Genomic DNA, 17669 nt, shown 5'->3' with positions numbered 1-17669 from the left:
TCTGAACACCCCAGAAATACAATTTGAGGGGTAAATGTTCAGGTTCACTAACTGGAATTCATGATTGTACAATTAAATACAATAGGATATGGCAGAAGATAGAATGGGTGGATGTTGCACTGGTTGATTTGAAGTAGATTGGCAAGGTTTCTGGACTCCTAAAAATAATAGCACAAAAAGCATCCTTTCTAAATTAAGCTGTAAGAAGCCATGATCTGTAGTAACTCAGATGCAGATTTGTACTTGTATATAGAGGTATCTCACTTGCTCATGGGTGTGTAATCTGTAATTGCCTGTGCCACCATTTTGCAACTGGCTCCAACAGTACACCTCGAGGTTCAAGTAAAAAGCAAGTAGACCCACAAGCCTGAAGTTATGTCCACCCCCAATGTACAGGATTTCACAACAGCTGTTAGCAGGTCACCACTGGTGAAGAGGAATGGTGGGATCTTCTGCTGGTGGTATTTGTGGCCAAGCAGGAAATCAGACCCCTCCCTTCCCCCAAACATTGTAAAGAATGCGGAATAGGGGAGGGAGTCTCTTGCTTCTGGCTGAGTGGGGGAAAAGTCCCTTCTCCTCAATCTTCTGACATTTGCAGAACTTGGTAGAGCTAATTCCATGTGACGAGACTTAAGCCTGCTCCTATGCAGAGTTTGGCTCAGGCTCCCAGTTGGTCTGTCATTCCTCCCTTACCAGAAGTGCTCAAAAGAGACTGTGTGTTAATTTGGGGCTGGGCAGCACTCACCCTTTCGGTGTGCTTCCTAGCCAGCCAGGAGGTGAGAAGTTGACTCCTCACTGGAGTCCCAGCATGTGACAGAGGACTTGGGGTTGTAGGTGATGGCCAGTACTGGCTAACTGCTACAGCTGATGTAAACTTGGAAACCCACTGATAATATAATACTTTTGTCTTGAGAATTGGTCTGCTATTTATTTTTAAGGATTACTGAAATCAAGAGCAACTCAACGTGCATTTAAAAAATCTGGCACTGCAATGTAATGTTTAGTGCATCCAACGTGGATCTGTTAAGCATTTACCCCCCTCCCAAGAATGAGAAAAGGACAGTATACCTTTTGAGGGCCGTAAGTGAGAACCAATGTAATCCAAACAACTGTGTTAGTTTAAGCCAAAGCCTTCCTTGTTCCCTTTCTCTTTCCTTAGCTGTAAGTTAGGGAGTATTAGTGTCAGACCCTGTGATTTTTGGAAGGCAGGACTAGAAAGCACTTTATAAAGTGCTACAGAAATTAATAATACTGGTATGGTAGGTACTAGATTGACAGTGTTGGAAGCCTATTCGACCTCTAGCAGGGTAAGAGCTTAGTAGCAGATAAACCCAAAATATTTTTTTCCCTAGCAACATATTATGGGTGGAAAGTTCATGCATATGGACAATTGCAAATTATGTGAGACGCACATGCATATTGTTCAGTTGGAGTAGGTAACAGCCACTGAGATCAATAGAACTAAATTTGCATTGTTGTATCTCTTTGGTGTGAAAGTGTATCATAAGGATATTCATCGAATGTAGCTTTCCAAGCAATCTTTGGTGTACAGGCTAGACAGTCATGGCATGATTTTCACAAGGATCGTGTAGTCATATCCTTCAAAAAGGGCACTTTTATCCACAGAAAAGTCTGGGACTGATGCCAACAAGTTCTCTCTCCATCTGTGTTGCTGCTCGATGCTGATGTCTCCACATCCAGGCTCAAAAATGGGTCTGACAAGATTTGATAGCCTGAAGTGTTTTATGTGGCTCAAGGAGAACTGACTCCTATGGAATGGGAGAAAACTATTCTCCCTATTTATTCGGTTTGCACTTCTCATCTCTGCTGAGAATTCTCCCTAACAGTGTTTAGGATATTTTGCTTCTAAGTGTGAAGCTTCTCACCTTCAAGTATATGCCTGCACATGCAGTGAAGGTGACACTTCTCACCTTCACTGCATGTGCAGGCATATACTAACAGCAAACTCATTCTCTGAGTAGCCAAAGCAGCACCTTCCACACAAGAAAAGGAGCAGTAGGCCCTGAGGCACCCCAAACAGAAACAAATGTGAAGAAAACAATCAAAACAGTTCAGTGAGTGTCTGGAGAGGGGTTACATAGCAAAATGGTGTGTGTGTAATGGAGTATCCTAAAGGGCATAGCTGGAACCCTGAACCACATTGCAACATTTTTGTTTTAAGTTCCATTGGTTTGAACTAGCATCAAGTGTTGGCACATACACTTGTGGGGTTTTTTTCTTATCTCCCTCCTAAAGAAGGCTGATTAGGAGATGTTGACATGAATAGAACCAGTCTGAAAGAACAATTTCTTACTTTCGCCCCAGAGGATAAAGTTCACTTGTGCTGTATGTAAAAAGGATGTCTACAATGTCTGTGAGCATTATTAATATAGAACTATTTATGTACATGGCACTTCGCAAAGAACAAGAAGTTACAATCTAAAATAGATACAGGGCAGCGATACAGGAAGGGGGGAATAATGTGATTATTTCCATTACACATACTTTATTGTAACTTAGCCCAAGTAGAGGGACCAGGGTGGTGAAGGAAAGAAAAGCTGAGTTTTGGGGAAGGAGTTGAAGATACGGTTGTACAGAGGCATTTCAGGAGGCAGTTCCGGGCATAAGGGGCAGAAAAGGAAAATGGGCAATGTTGGAATATATCTAGTCCAGTAACAAGGATTCCTTGGAAAGACATGTTTTGAATATCCCATGTTAGTTATTTTTTATGATAAAAATGCAAATGTACACATTGAAATCCCACTGATTTCAGTAGGATTTGACTTCTCCATTAGGACTGCTTGAGTGTAGCTTCTCTGCATGATTTGCAAATGTTGACAAGCAGACAATGTGTACCTGTGCTACTGAATCAGTAAGCTCAAAAGAAAATATTTCTGTACTAAGCCCCTGCGCTACTTCACCCTCCTCAGCAGAAACTACCTTCCTGTTAAGGCGTTCTGCTATGAGGAGAAAGCGTAAAAACACTTTTAGGCTGCAATCCTCTACAAGCTTACCCGAGAATATGCTTAACTGAAATCACCAGGACTTATTTTTGAGCACGTATAGGCTTATGCTATTAAAGAAGCAGCTGCATTTCCCAAAAGTCGGCATTAAAGATCTTGGTTCCTGGCAGATTTCTAGAGCCTTCCGTAGTGTAATAAGAACTTATTCCAAACATAAGCCCAGCATGCGTGTATAAAGATGCTTAGAAAATGAACTATACCTGTACGCTGGGCTTATGTTCTTTAAATTCCCTTATGAAATACAGGCATTATTTTAGAAGAAAGAGATCCACTGGCACTTTGTGTTCTACCACATAGCTCCTGGAGGACCTTCCTAGTTGATGGATCCTTCGTCTTCCACCTCACTTAGGAGCGGGGCTGCATCCACAGGCTGCCTGACCACTTGCTCTGTTGATGAGCGCTTTGTTGAGCGGTTCAGTGTTCCACCCTGGGCATTCATAAAAGTGGAAAGTGAGACAAAATGGAGTTATTAGGGTGGGTGAGGCTAAGCCCTTATGCAAAGAATCTCACTGTCAGCAGGGAGTCAGATCCTGATTATTTCATACCCTCTACCACTGTCACCCCCAGAAGAACCACCAATCACGTTCCATCTGGCTTGCATGAGAAGAAGCCCTACCTCCTAGCAGCAACTGCATCCAGTGCTGCTGGTAGTATGCTTCCGAGTGTGCGGTGGGTAAGGACAGCAGCAACCCCAGAGAGCAGGGGAGAGGCTTTAACGCAGGGGTGGGGAACAGGGGAAACTTATGTCCTAGCCAGCAGAGCCAATGGTGAGGGATGATGTGAGTTGCAGTCCAAGAACATCTGGAGGGCCACACATCCCTCATCTCTGCTTTAATGTCACATCCCCACAGCCTTGGCTACTCTGCCAGCAAGAGAAGCTTGTAGAGCTTGTATACCAGTCATGGCTGGTTCTCCAGGTATGGCCTCTCCAGGACAGGGATAGCCCAGCCACGTGGTACAGGCATTAGTAATCTCAAGACTGGATTACTGCAATGTGCTCTATGTGCGGCTGCCCTTGAGGCTGGTGCTAGCGCAGAATACAGCAGCTCAGCTGTTGTCAGGAGCTGCCCCTTTTCAGCATGACACTCCTTTGCTAAGGAAACTGCACTGGCTGCCTATTCACTACCAGGCCAGGTTTAAGGTATTAGTACTAGTGTACAAAGCCCTAAACAACTTGGGACCAGGATACCTGAGACAGCACTTTCTTCCTTACCAACCTGCCTGGTCACTGAGGTCATTGGAAGGCATGCTCCTGATGCTTCTACATGGACCTATGGCCCGGTTGGAGTCCACCAGGAAAAGAGCCTTCGGCGTGGTAGCCCCCATCCTGTGGAACTCCCTGCCTCTGGAGGTCAGGTAGGCACCAAAGTTGTGTTGCTTTCAGTGCCTCCTGAAGACATTGTTATTTCGAGATGCCTTCCTTGAGCGACCAGCTGGGGTTTATTAAGTTTGGAATCTGTTTCTTTTTAAATGTTTTAATTGTTTTAATATCGTGTTTTATTCTTTTGTCTGTTGGTCATTGCTCCGAAATCTTTGATGTGGATATATAAATATTGTAAATAAAAATTAAATAAATAAATCATTAAGTAATACAACAATGGGTAGAGGGAGCTGCCCCACTATACACACTCTGTCTCTCCAATAACAACTGGAGTAAATTTGGGCCTGTCTAGAGTCAAAAGAATGAAGCCTCTGTATTACAGCCTCCGTCCCTGCCTTGGCCTATGGCTCTGAGGCTCTCCCATGAAGAAGCACTTTTAGAAGCAAAACCAATCCAAGAAACAGGTTTCATCTTTCTGATTATCAAGACAAAAATCCTCCATTTCTGAGTACACGGTGGAACTGCCAAATTTTGAAGTAATTTAAAATCATCCTATGCTGATTTAGTTGCACACTTTTAAGTAGCAACCTCTGAATATTTTAAAGAAAAAAACCCACACTGAGATAGACAGATATAATGATTTGTGGTTACCAGCGAAACAGCATCCAGGGCTATAACTCATTTCTGTGCTGGTCAAGAGAGATGCTGGTGGACATGACTGGTTTGAGCAGGTGTAACAACAGGGGACTAGAAACTGAAAGATGGACAGAACTGTGCCACTGCCAGTCATAGAAGCATAGGGTTGGAAGGAGTCTACAAGACCATCAAGTCCAACCCCCTGTTCAGTGCAGGAGACCCAATTCGCAGGCAGTCTTCTCCATAGGTTTTATTTGGGGTTGAAGGGGAGGGGTTCTGAAAGCTGAACCCATCCTGGCTGTACGTTGTCATGCTTTCCTTTGCAAATCTTGTACTAGAACCATATTTTATAAATGAAAAATACCTTTGTTAGGCTGAAATATTGTGCAGAATTAGGTTTGTGTGTGGCAGATGCTCCAAAGAGTGATTTTTACCTGCTTCTTGTCCACTATGTTGAGGCTGATGGAGGCAAAAATGCAAGCCATGGTGTTTGCCAGCATGAAGATCATCATCTGCTGCCAGCGCCATAATGGGATCTTTAATTCACTGGCAAGTCAAAGAAGAATTACACACACACACACACACACACACACACAGACAGAGAGAGCTGGGTGAGAATTTACATCCTCTCATGCAACATATGCAGAATGACATGGCAGTGTTGGTCCCATAACCATGCACCAAACTGGGTTCTGGGATTCAGTTTGGGGTATTGGCGACACTTCCTTGTGGAGGAGCCAACATTTCCCCCAACATTTCTTCGTTCCAGTAGCCCTAGGGGTAGCAGCAGGTTTGGCCTATAACCATCACCATGTCACCTGCACAGTTTTAATGTTTGCAGCCCCCTCCTCCCTGATTCCAAGCAGACAATGTGACTTCACCATCAAGTTAGTATTTCCCCCGTGTGCACATACACATGCACGCACACGCTTTTTAAAACATCTTGCCTGATGAAGAGATCTGGAGATCTCAAAAGCTTACACATTTTGGTGATTAATTTGGCTGGCTTAATAAAGATATTATGCTAATAGGGTTTTTGGAACTTTCTTACGTAATGGCACAACTGCGTGCCTCAGCTTGGAGAAGGAAGCAAGCTATTCTCACCTGGACTTTGTTCCCAGAATCTGTCCCACAATCACATTGGAGAGGCCAATTCCAATCATCTGTACGGATGTTGCAAGCCCCATGGCTGTTCCCAAGGTTGCCTGGGGGACCACGAGGGGTATAGAGGGCCACATGCTAGCCTGTTAACAAGTAGTAGAAAGCACAGAGAACAGAACCTGTGTGAGAGCAGGCAGTTTAAGTAGGATGAATCAAATCTCAAGATGATTTGATAGGATCAGTCTGAGCAGCAGAGCAATAATTGATATAAGACATGCCCAAATTAAACCGATCTCACACACAGGTTCTGCAGATTTCCTGCACTGGAGCAACACATCTTGAACATTTTTCCTGAATGTGCAGGACTACACATCTGAGTTATAACTTGGCTCAGCGTGTGTTGAACCATTCACAAGATTAGTTCAACATGTGCAAACAAAATGAAATAGTCAACAACCTGGGCTGGGGGAGATCAAATCCCAGTTAAACTGGGGCAGATTTCTTTTTCACCTTCAGCCCTCTTCCAAACCCACCTCTCTCAAATGGGAAATATGGAAACTTCCTTTGATGAAGCTACATTATGTAAAGGATATGGCAGCTACTCAATGTATTATGGATAAGCAGAAACCAGCAATGAGCCAATACGTTGCATTTCCTTTGACTTACTGCTGCAAAGGAGTAGGTGATGCCCAGCCAGATGGTAGAGACAAGCGGGGGAACAAACGTGAAGGCCAAGAGAGCAAAGACGGGCAACGTCAGCACTGCGCAGCCAACAGCAAACACGCCTCTCAGTCCAATGTAGTCCTGAGGGAGAGAGACAAACTGAAGGCCCATCATAGGGAAATTTCACGACAAACTGAGTTGATGACTATACATCATGATGATGATGGGCCGTTTCATTTTTTATTTATTGCCGTTCTATACTGCCCAATAGCCAATGCTGGCTGGGTGATTGCTAAAGATTAAAAATGTTGAAAATATTGCACATGACATAAAAACCATTTACATATATGAACACACAACACACACACACTCTGCCACCAGTCAATAATAAGAAATCCCAGAACTGATTAAAAACCTTATCCTATGTCGCCAAATGCCTGAGAATAGAGGAAGGTCTTAACGCAGCAGCGAAAAGATAATGTTGGCGCCAGGTGGGCCTCAAGCGGGAGATCGTTCATATCGGGGGACACCACTGAGAAGGCCTTCTCCCTCTCTCCAGCAGTGTGCATAGGGATTTCCAGTAGAGAAGAGGACAGATCCCTGGCCCTAAGGAGCTTACACTTGGCATGGGAAACAGTAGAAGGAGGCAAGGCAGGGCTGTAGCTCAGCTGTAGGCCACATGCTTGGCATCCAGAAGGTCCCAGGTTCGATACCTGGCATCTCTAGGTAAGCCTGGAAAACTCCTGCCTGAAACCCTGGAGAGCAATTGCTACCAGTCAGTGTTAACAACACTGGGCCACCTTGGCCTGTAGTCTGGCTCAGTATAGAGCAACTCGCTACATTCCTAAGCCCAAAACAAATAGGAAGCATCTGAAGTAATTTCCCCCAAACCTTACTTGGTGCTGACTTGAGCGTACTTACAATTAGTATGCCGACTGCCGCGGAAAGAACAAGGGAGCTGTCGTAGACTGCCCCAGCAATATAAGCGGCTGCCTGTTGGCTGTAACCAGGATATTTATCTTGGATAAACTTGCTGGAAGAAAGGAGGTGGTGTAGGTGAGAGAAACCTGTTAGAATTGTAGATCCGATGGTTCTGGCACAAGTATTAAGACAGAGAGATTTCCCCCTTCATCCTTGTAAAAACAATTTTGTCCCTTCTGGCTTGCACTGCATGTTTTCTAGGGCCTTTGCAGACAATGTTTTCTTTGTGCTGAGATAATGCATTGGCAAGCAAGACCGCCCAGCCCAGGGGTACTCTGAGCTCACAGGAGTCTTTGGTTAATTTTCTGTAGCATGCCAGGAGTTCTCTTGCAGCAAGCAAGTCCAGATTATTGCCACTGGCACGGGTTTGGAGCGGGGGAAGGAAAACTGCATCTGTTCCAACCCTGCTGCCATCTGAGGGTTGGTCGTTGGACACACGCAATGCAGCTTTGTCAGTTGCTGCACCTCAAATACGAAAAGTCCTTCCCTAAGAAGGCCATGCCTGACTCAAACTTTTGACTGCCTTCCAATGTGCAGCTAAACTTCAGGGTGATTGTACCTTGGCTACAATCTCAGCTGTTGCCTACAATCCTTTTTTCTGGAAATTGTGTTTAGTTTGAAAAACTGTGTCCAGAAATTTTCTGGAAATTGTGTCTAGCTTGGTGTTTTATTCTTTTATCTTGTTGTTCACCGCTCCAAAACCTTTGATGTGGAACGGCATATAAATATTCTAAGTAAGTAAATAAATAGAAAGCACTAGTTGGAAGAAGGTCACCTGGATCCTCTCTCAGCAGATGGGTAACAACTGCACATTCCCCCATGGAAAAATAATTTCGTCTGGAAAGGTTTCAGAGGCCATCTACATTTGGGTTGGGATATGTTTTATTTCTTTGTGAACATAATAAAGGCTTATTGTGTTGATTTTGGGACTTTTGGTTCAGAACCATTACGCCAAACTACTGGAAATAGTTCTGGTCCCTGTTCCTGTAGAGCAGGGCTGGGGAACCTCTTTCAGTCCAAGCGCTGAATTCCATTTGGGAGAAGCTCTTGGGGGCCATATTACAGTGGTGGGCGGGGTCAAAGGCAAAAGGGGTGGGGCCAAAAATACTAAAAAAATACCACCATATTGTAGTGTCAGTCACTAAGCTTTAGGAGAGGCATTTCAAGCTTTTAGAACTCGCAAAAGCTGAGACCCCACAAATAATCGGTGGTCAGGGAAAAGGGAATGGGGCATGGCCATCTGGGGAATCCTGGAAAGCTGGATTGGGACCCCACGCAAGCCATTCTGCATCCCTGGGCTAAAGGAAAGGAATGCCTGACTAGATAGGCCTTTGATCCAGCATGGCTTTTATGATCTTATAGACAAAGAGTGCTAAAAGTGTACTCCTTTTCCCCCCCAAACAGATGAGTCTGAACAAGCCCCAAACCAAAAAAACACAATTTTCTAATTTTCCCAGGCAGAGGAAGATCGAGGTTTTGACTTTCTTTCTTTTTTAAAGCCTCAGAAGAAAGGGTTTGCTTTCATTGATTTATACTCTGCCTAAGCAGGGTAGCTTATAGAAACTGAACTGCATACATTGATATTCAGCAACACAGCTGTATCCTCCTCCACATGGGCAACCTAATGCCTAGTCATGCGGTTTAAAAGTCAAATCCAAACACTTAACTTAATTGAGTGATGGATAGAAGGACCTTAATACTTTAAGCACACACCAGAATCGGTGACAGGCAGCACAATCCTATGCAGGTTTGCTCAGAAGTAAGTCCCACTGAGTTCAGTGAAACTTACTCCCAGGTGAGTGTGCATCAAGTTTGCAGTGTGAAAGCCATTCTGGATAAAAGGGCTTTTTGCATTGCTCTGGCGATTTCAGCCTTCTTGTGTGTCACACTGCATGGACTTCACTTCAGTCCACTCAGTCTTAAACAAAGACCTGATCGAACAGGATGCTAAGGAAGTCCAATGCTGGGGATGGGAGGACGTGGTTCTGGCTGCACTACTCTCCTTGGTGAAACCATGCCCCCCCTCTCCCAAGTTGATAGGATCAGGGACAAAAGACCCATTTCTAAAAGGTATCAGCCTACCTCTTCCCTTTTGGAGCAGCTACATGGGGATCTGAACTAGCGACCACAGGAATGGAGAGAAGGGGGAACTGCCCAAGTGCCAGTAGGGTGCTACTAAGGTACATTTCTAGCCATCAAACTGGCATACCCCCAGGACAGCAAAGTTTAAGACAGGGCGGAATGGGCGAGAGGGTCAAACTCAACCCATCACGGGCAGAAGTGGCCCACTCCATGACTCCTCCAGCCTCAGATTCTCAGCCGTGCCTTTGCTTAACATCCAAGCCCAACCTTTCCCACCTCCAATCAATATTTCTGTTTTTCTGATGTAGGGCAAAAAGGAAAGAAACAGGAGGCTGTTCAAGTTCATAACATTCAAAGCGGAGTTGGGATGGCGTCCGAGTCTCACAAGACCATTATTCGAGAAGAGGCCCGGCCCCTTCCTTGGGGAGGCTGCAACGCGATACAAGAACCACCACGCACAGCACTTTGAGGCCAAAGCAGAGCACAAGGAACTGGTCACTTGCCAGCGGGGTCGCTGTATGCAGCTACTTAGCACGTATCAGAATTGGGAGGGGGGTGGGGAGAGACTTCCCAGAATTAGTGTCCTCCAGAAGCCCCCCCCCCCCCACATTATCAGGTCTTTAGTTTCTACCTCCCACCCACTTTTACTGCATTCGTGATTATTATTACATTACTATTGCTTACTCAGTAGTAGTAGTAGAGGTTGTTGTTAATAATATTAATATATTATTATTATTAACATTACCATTGTTATTCACATTGTTGTTGTTATTCACATTATTACTATTACTATTCTTGTTTTATGTCCCCTTCAAGCACATTCCCAGGGTGGCTTCCATAACATAGTAAAATACAGACTGAGAACAACTTCATAGAAAGCAAAAGAGCAATGAAAAAACAGCATGCAAATCAATGTCGGAGATAAAATTCACAGGTTAGATCAGTCTTCCCCAACCGGGTACCCTTGAGTTGTGTTGGACTACAACTCCCAGCACCCTGCAGCCAACATGGCTGGCTGGGTGAAGCTATAGTCCAACACTTTTCAAGGGTGTGAGGTTGGGAAAGGCCAGTTGAGATGCCCAGGGTATTTATTTTTAAAGTCTGCCAGGTGCCAAAATGACACCAAAGTCCGGGTCGGCACATCTCTCCAGGGACAGCATTCCATAACCTGGGACAATGAAAATGCCTAATCTCTGGATGGAGCCAGAGATTTGTCTCCAATAGACAAAGAGTGCTAAAAGTGTACTCCTGTTCCCCCTGAACAGATGAGCCTGAACAAGCCCCAAACAAAAAACACACACACATTTTCTAATTTTCCCAGACAGAGGAAGATCGAGTTTTTGACTTTGTTTTTTTAAAGCCCACCGACCCCTGGTTGGCACTGAAACAAAGGCGCCCAAGGAAGGGCCTCCATTATGATCTCCATGAACAGGCGGGCCTGTCATGTGGAAGGCAGTCATTCAAGCACCCCAGTCCCAAGCCATGGAGGGCTTTGAAGGTAAGCACCAGTGCTTGGAACTGGGCCCCAAAAGAGACCAAGAGCCAGTGCAGCTGTTCAAACACATTTTACCCTTCTCAGGTTTGGGTCACACAGTATTAAGAGAGACGCCGGAATGATTTGCCAACAGGGAAGACCTGAGAACTTCTATCATAGAACCACAGTGTCAGAAGAGGCCTTGTCAAGTCCAGCCCCTGCTTGATGCAGGCGATCCACAGCTAGAACATCCCCAACAGATGGCTGTCCAACCTCTGCTTGAAGATCTTCAGTGAGGGAGAGCCCACTCTCATGCTAGGTAATGATGTTCAACCGAAATCTACCCTCCTATAACTTCAGCCCATTCAATCAAGTCCTGCCATCTGAGGGGCAGCAGAGAACAAGCCTTTTTTGTTCTTCTATAGGACAGTTGGAGATCTACGAGATTTTCATGTCTGCTTGCAAAACATGCAAGCATGCCCAGTTCGCAGTCCTGAACATGAACGCAAACGGAAGAACATGTCCACTGAAAATTTTTGCAAATTCTCAAATGCGTTCGCATTCGATTTGCACAGATTTCCCCATTCAATTTTGTGCAAATGTTAAAAATGCACAAATCCTCATTAGAACTAATGTGCATTAACTAATGCAGAGTAGTGCATCTGGGCAAGTGTGTATTAGCACAAGTAGAATGAAATTCATGCTTTCGTATACGAGGGGAAATTGTGCAAATTTGGGGGGGTTGGCACAACTTTCACATTCAATAGCGGTTCGTTTCGTTTGCACAAAAGGAACAGCAATCGCAAACATGAACGCAAATCGAGGAGAGACAAGCAGTGATTATTATCCGAACATCACACATTTGCCCATCCCTAGGGACAGTCACGAATTATGTGACAGAGGGGCAGATTAAGAACCTAATAAGAGCCATGCTGGATCAGACCAAGGGACAATCTAGTCCAGCGTTCTGTGCACACAGTGGCCAACCAGCTGCCCACAGAAAACCCACAAGCAGGACATGAATGCAACAGCACCCTCCCACCCATGTTCCCCAGCGACTGATGTACATAGGCATACTGCCTGTGATACTGGAGGTAGCATAGAGCCTTCAGGACTAGTAGCCATTGATAGCCTTCTCCTCCAGGAATTTGTCTAACCCCCTTTTAAAGCCATCCAAATTGGTGGCTATCCCTATGTCTTGTGGAAGCGAGTTCTATAGTTTAACCGTGTGAAGAAGTGCTTCCTTTTATCTGTCCTGATTCCTGAATCTCCCACCAATCAACTTCGTGGGATGACCCCACTGGGTTCTAGTGTTAAGAGAGAGAGAGAAAATGTCTCCCTATCCACTTTCTTCACACCATCCATAGTTTTGTACACTTGTATCATGTCTCCCCTTCCACGCCTTTTCTCCAGGCTCCAACTGCCCTGTGGGAAGGATCCTTATGAATTATTTTTTAATATTATTTTATAATGCTTTTTATTAACATGTTCTAGTTTTACTTGTAAGCCACCTTGGAAGGATTTGATCCTGAAAGGCAGGATATACTGAAACCAATAAATACACAGGGGAAGCATTTTATGCATATAGGTGGCAAGCATGCTTAAGCCCTTTCTTGGCCACTCAGTTTTACAAACATCACTTGTGGAGGGCGGAAGGAAGAGGGAAAAGGGGGGTGGGGGGAGAAAGCTGAACATATGCTCTGTCCTCAGTTACCCCTCAAGATGGACTCATTAAAGACTGGGGGTGCAGCACACACACCCCAGGTGTCAAAAGGCCATCATGCACCCTGCTGCATCGTGCACATTCATTCTACATTTCCGAGGGACATCTGAGAACCAGACCAAGAAGGCATGCAGAAGCTGAGGGGATTCTCATGCCCGGTTGGCCCATGTTAGACAGCACCATTTTGCCCACATTTCCCATATTTCTAACATCCATGCAGCATTCCTGTTTCAAGCCAACATCAGCATTGGGCCCAGTTGCTAAGACTGCCACCGCGGAACAATTTACCTGGCATCGGCCACAAAGGGAAAGACCCCGTTGTAGAAGAACATGATGGTGAGAACCAGAAGCCAATAGCGAAGTGGTAGGTGCCGCACATCCTGAACCCGCTGCCGATGAAAAGAGAGAGAGGGAATGCACATCACTTGTCCTCATTCAAAGCTCTTGAGGTTTAAAAACTCTAGAGCTATATTTTCACTATGGTTTCCCCCACCCCTCCGCCAAGTCTGAGAGGGAAGAAGGAGCACCAGACAGATTATGTCTGTTCAGCCAGGAAAGGATACTAGCATGGAAGAACTTTGTGCCAATGACAGGACTGGCATCCACAAGTATGAGTAGTGCTGGGAACACCCCATCAGTTGCATACTTGTGCATATCCAGTACATAAATGCATAAAACAAAAACACAGGGGAGGAGTCCAGTGGTCCTAATTCTCATCTCCCCCCACCCCGCCCTTACAAGAATCCCACTAATGTACACTGGTAGTATTTACACATACCACATACTAACATACATTTATGCAATTTTTACAAATGTGCACATGAGTTAATTGGCACATCTCTCTTCTGCAGAATATGGCATTTGGGCTACAGTTCGCCAGAAGACTGGGGCTGAAGAAGGACTATTACACTCCTCTAGCAGTTTCTTTCTCTCCCCTAAACACCGATGACATGGAAAATCAGTGGCCTTGGAAGATCCTGTTATGGTTTTCTGTACTTTAATACATTGACAATGCAATCCTATGCCTGTCTACTCTAAGGTAAGACCTACTGAGTTCAACAGGTTGTATTCCAAGTTAAGTGCGTATAGGACTGCACCCAACAACCAGAAAGGAAGCACTGGAATAGCACAGAATGTGAAAAGAGAACATGTTCTCAAAAGCTGCCAATTAAATAAAAAATGAATGAACCCAACCCATTTCAGCCTCTGATGGTATAAGACAGGAGTGGGCAGAAAGCAGATCTATAGATGCTTTGGTCTTCAACTCTCAGCATTCCTGACCACAGGCCACGCTGGCAGGGGCTTTTGAGAGTTGAAGCCCCAAACATCTGGAGACCTACCTTCTTCCCACCCCAGTGTAAGAGAAGTAGCCATTCTCTTTCGAAGCTGGCTTAGCCTTTTTCTAGCATTTCAGTTTGTAAGATTGCCCCGATGAAGGATCTCTTTGTTCCAAAATGCACCTAGTTAATTCGTAAACCATGAGCATAGGATTGCTGCCTTGCTGTGCTTCCTAACTCCACAATAGGCACACATGGAGGCAGTGCCAACCAGCGTTGCTTTGGCACCCACAGCAAAAAGTCAAAATGAACACTTCCAGTGCTCATCTGTGCTCATGTACAGTTGAAAGAAAAAAATGACACATACCCAGGAACTCGTTGCCCAAAGCAACTGCCAAGTCCCAGTCCATCATGGAGTTATTGGTCTGATCTGTCTCTGGTAATCCACAGCAGTTTCAGTTAACTGTTTGTGCTACCAGCTCCATAGATGGGAAACATGAAGGGTCCTTCTAAAAAGGGACTCCTTCCTGTTCAGCTGACCGCTAATGCACTACACTGACAGCACATGCAGTTGCAGAGCGAAAGGTGCCGTTACAAAGAAGCTATGAAGATTACATCATGCCCACCACTGCGGCAACCAGAAACCAGGTCATGATGGACCCAAAACCAGGGGCCATGGCCAGATTCATAAGGCTGCCCTAGATGAGCCAAATAGCCACTAGCAAAAGGCAACTGGGAATGTACTTGCTATTAAAAAACACAAAAATATCCAGGGTCACAGGCTATCCAAACAATTCTCCTCATCTCCTCTCTGCAGATAAAGAAACTGGACAGCTACAGCTGAGCCTGCTGGGAGACTTTAGCTCAAAGGCATTAGCTCCCTCTCCTGGCCGCCAATGATGAACAACACCCTTGAGCTCAGCAAGCAATGCCAACAATTAAAAAAAACCTAAGCCCATGCTGTGTGTTGCAAACTCTGCCCCACGTACCACTTTCTTGGACTCTTGTTGGATCACTCCATCCAAGCCCAGCTGCTTTGTGCCCACTTTGTCCAGTATGCTGACCGTGATAGCCGAAACAAAGCCCAACACACATAGCACAGTCCCTGTGGGCAGAGAAAAACTGATTGGTGGAACCTCACTGGAATACTATTAAGAGTGTGTTAGAGAAGAATTTGGTGGGATTCATTTGGGAGCCTAGCTAAGGTCTTGGGGCAAAAATCAGTAATTTTCCGCGGTGGGGGTGAAACTGGCAAGAACCTACACACACACAGCCTTGAGACAAGTCAGTTTCAGCTCCTGTTCAAGTCCCTTCATTGCAGGATGAGCCACAACACATACTTGGAGATGCGTAGGGGTTGTATTGCTCATCACCAGTGATGTCATGGTACCTGTGACTTTTGTGCAATCTCATTCTGGACAGCAAGTGAACTCATTATGGTCTGACTGGAAGAAGAAGAATTTGCCCAGCAACATAATGTTGCTTGAAGGGGAACATGTGGTATTTCTGACACAAGGGTGGTTCATAGGAACATAGAAGTTGCCTTACACCGATTCAGACCATTGGTCCATCCAGGTCAACGCTGTCTACACCATGGGTGCAGAATCTCAGGCCCCTGCTCCTTTCCCCTGTCACCAATCGTTTGGTGGCTTCCTGGCTTTTGTGTAGTCCCCCCCTCCCATTCTAAAATGTTGAAACCCCTCTCCTAAGGCTTGGTTACCGGCAGGAAAAGCTTTAAGCTAAAATATACTAGTATTTTGGCCCTGCCCCTTTTGCCTTTGCCCCCCCCCCCCACTGGAATGCAGCCCTCAGGAGCTTCTGGAAACTTTGGAGAGCTTCTTCTGGCCCACCACTGGAATTAGGCCCTCAGGCTGAAAGAAATTCAACACCCCTGGTCTACGCTGGCTCGTAGTGGCTCCCCAGAGTTTCAAGCAGGAATCTTTCCCAGCCCTACTTGAAGCTGCTGGGGACTGAACCCAAGAACTTCTGCATGCAAACCATGTGCTCTTCCACTGAGCTACGGCTCTTCCTCTGAGGGATGGCACTGTGTATTTGTTGCAATATACACACAGATTTTCTGGAAGGGCTCCAGTTCCCACGAGTCGTCATAAAGTTAAAGCAAGCCAGGGCCAGTGCTCAAAGGGAAACTCACCTCCCCAGAGAGTCCACTGGATACCATAGTGACTTTCAAATTGTTGGGTGAAGAAGAAGTTGAGGACACTTCCAAGCCGGGAGAAGGAGAGGGTCAGCCCAAATGCCAGAGCCAGCTCCTTCCCCTTGAACCAGAAGGCAGTGATGCGATTCTGCACAACTCAAAAGGGAGAAGAGATATCAGAATTATTAAGTGGATGATGCTGTGTGCGGAAGACCTAAGGATGAAGGAGGAGGATGCAGAGGAGTCAGCCCAGGATGGCAAATGTTATAGTTTTTATTAAGTTTACATCCTGTCTCTCCATAAAATGCTCAAGGCACAGAACTCGAACAAACAATAAACACACAACAGCTAAAAGGTATTAAACAATCGAGTGAGCACCAAAAAGAAAGACAGAGAAAAGCTACAGTTATCTGGCAATTATTTATTTATTTATTTATTTCTATACCACCCAATAGCTGACGCTCTCTGGGTGGTTTGCAACAATTAAAACCACAAAGCGCAGCATAACCTCTCGTCTGGATTACTGCAATGTGTTATATGTGGGTCTGTCTTTGAAAACAGTCCAGAAACTTCAGCTGGTCCAAAACAGGGCAGTGAGACTGTTAACAGGGACTAGCCAATGTGATCATATTATTCCAGTACTTTTACATCTGCACTGGCTACCAGTCCATTTTTGGTAAGTGCTGGTGTTATCATTCAAAGCCCTAAAAGGCTTGAGGACAGGTTACCTGAAGGATCATCTCCTCCCAGGACCCTAAAATTGTCCTCAGTGGTCCTTCCGCAGGAGCCCTGCCAAAGGAAGTGAGGTGGGTGATGACTAAGAAGGGCCTTTTCTGTTGTGGCACCCCAGTTGCGGAATGAGTTTCCCAGGGTTGCTTGCCTGGCGCCTATATTGTGGTCTTTTCAGCACCAGGTGAAGACCTTATTTCCCCAGGCATTTTAGTCTTTCAGTTTCTGTTTTAAATCAGTTACTGTATTTTAAATCTTTGCACTGCTGCTAGGTTTTATTTTATACTGTAGTTGTAAACTTTTACATTCTATTTTATTGTGTTGTATTCCACGGTTTTCATTGCTGTGAACCGCCTAAAGAGCATCAGCTATTGGGTTGAATAGAAATGTAATAAATAAATAAAAGAGAAGGAGAAACAATCGTTGGCACATCAGAGTGCAGTGCATTCAGTGGTATAACATTTATCTATCAAACCCCATATCCTTTCCCCTTTGATTCAATGG

At 45.2% G+C, this 17669-nt stretch overlaps 1 protein-coding gene across 5 annotated transcripts in view; it reads right to left on the bottom strand.

Moving 5' to 3' along the window:
• The window catches only part of LOC146336665 (lysosomal dipeptide transporter MFSD1-like), a 41866-nt gene that overhangs the window by 12253 nt on the left and 11944 nt on the right, over positions 1-17669 (bottom strand). For 3 of the 5 annotated variants that reach the window (XM_084818710.1, XM_084818709.1, XM_084818707.1), the window contains 8 exons: positions 16434-16592; positions 15271-15386; positions 13293-13393; positions 7666-7777; positions 6748-6885; positions 6085-6224; positions 5415-5526; positions 560-3450 (listed from right to left, as the gene is read on the bottom strand). In XM_084818710.1, the coding sequence (XP_084674836.1) occupies positions 3337-3450; positions 5415-5526; positions 6085-6224; positions 6748-6885; positions 7666-7777; positions 13293-13393; positions 15271-15386; positions 16434-16592 (992 nt within the window). In that variant the 3' untranslated portion in view covers positions 560-3336. Of the gene's footprint in view, positions 1-559; positions 3451-5414; positions 5527-6084; positions 6225-6747; positions 6886-7665; positions 7778-13292; positions 13394-15270; positions 15387-16433; positions 16593-17669 lie in introns of those variants that run through there. The other 2 variants (XR_014785568.1, XR_014785569.1) reach the window with 1 other exon arrangement.

The sequence above is a fragment of the Heloderma suspectum genome, chromosome 12 (assembly GCF_057233095.1).
Source record: "Heloderma suspectum isolate Gila_16-S chromosome 12, 16-S_ref, whole genome shotgun sequence".
Lineage (NCBI taxonomy): Eukaryota > Metazoa > Chordata > Lepidosauria > Squamata > Helodermatidae > Heloderma > Heloderma suspectum.
This window is presented reverse-complemented; position numbering and strand designations above follow the sequence as displayed.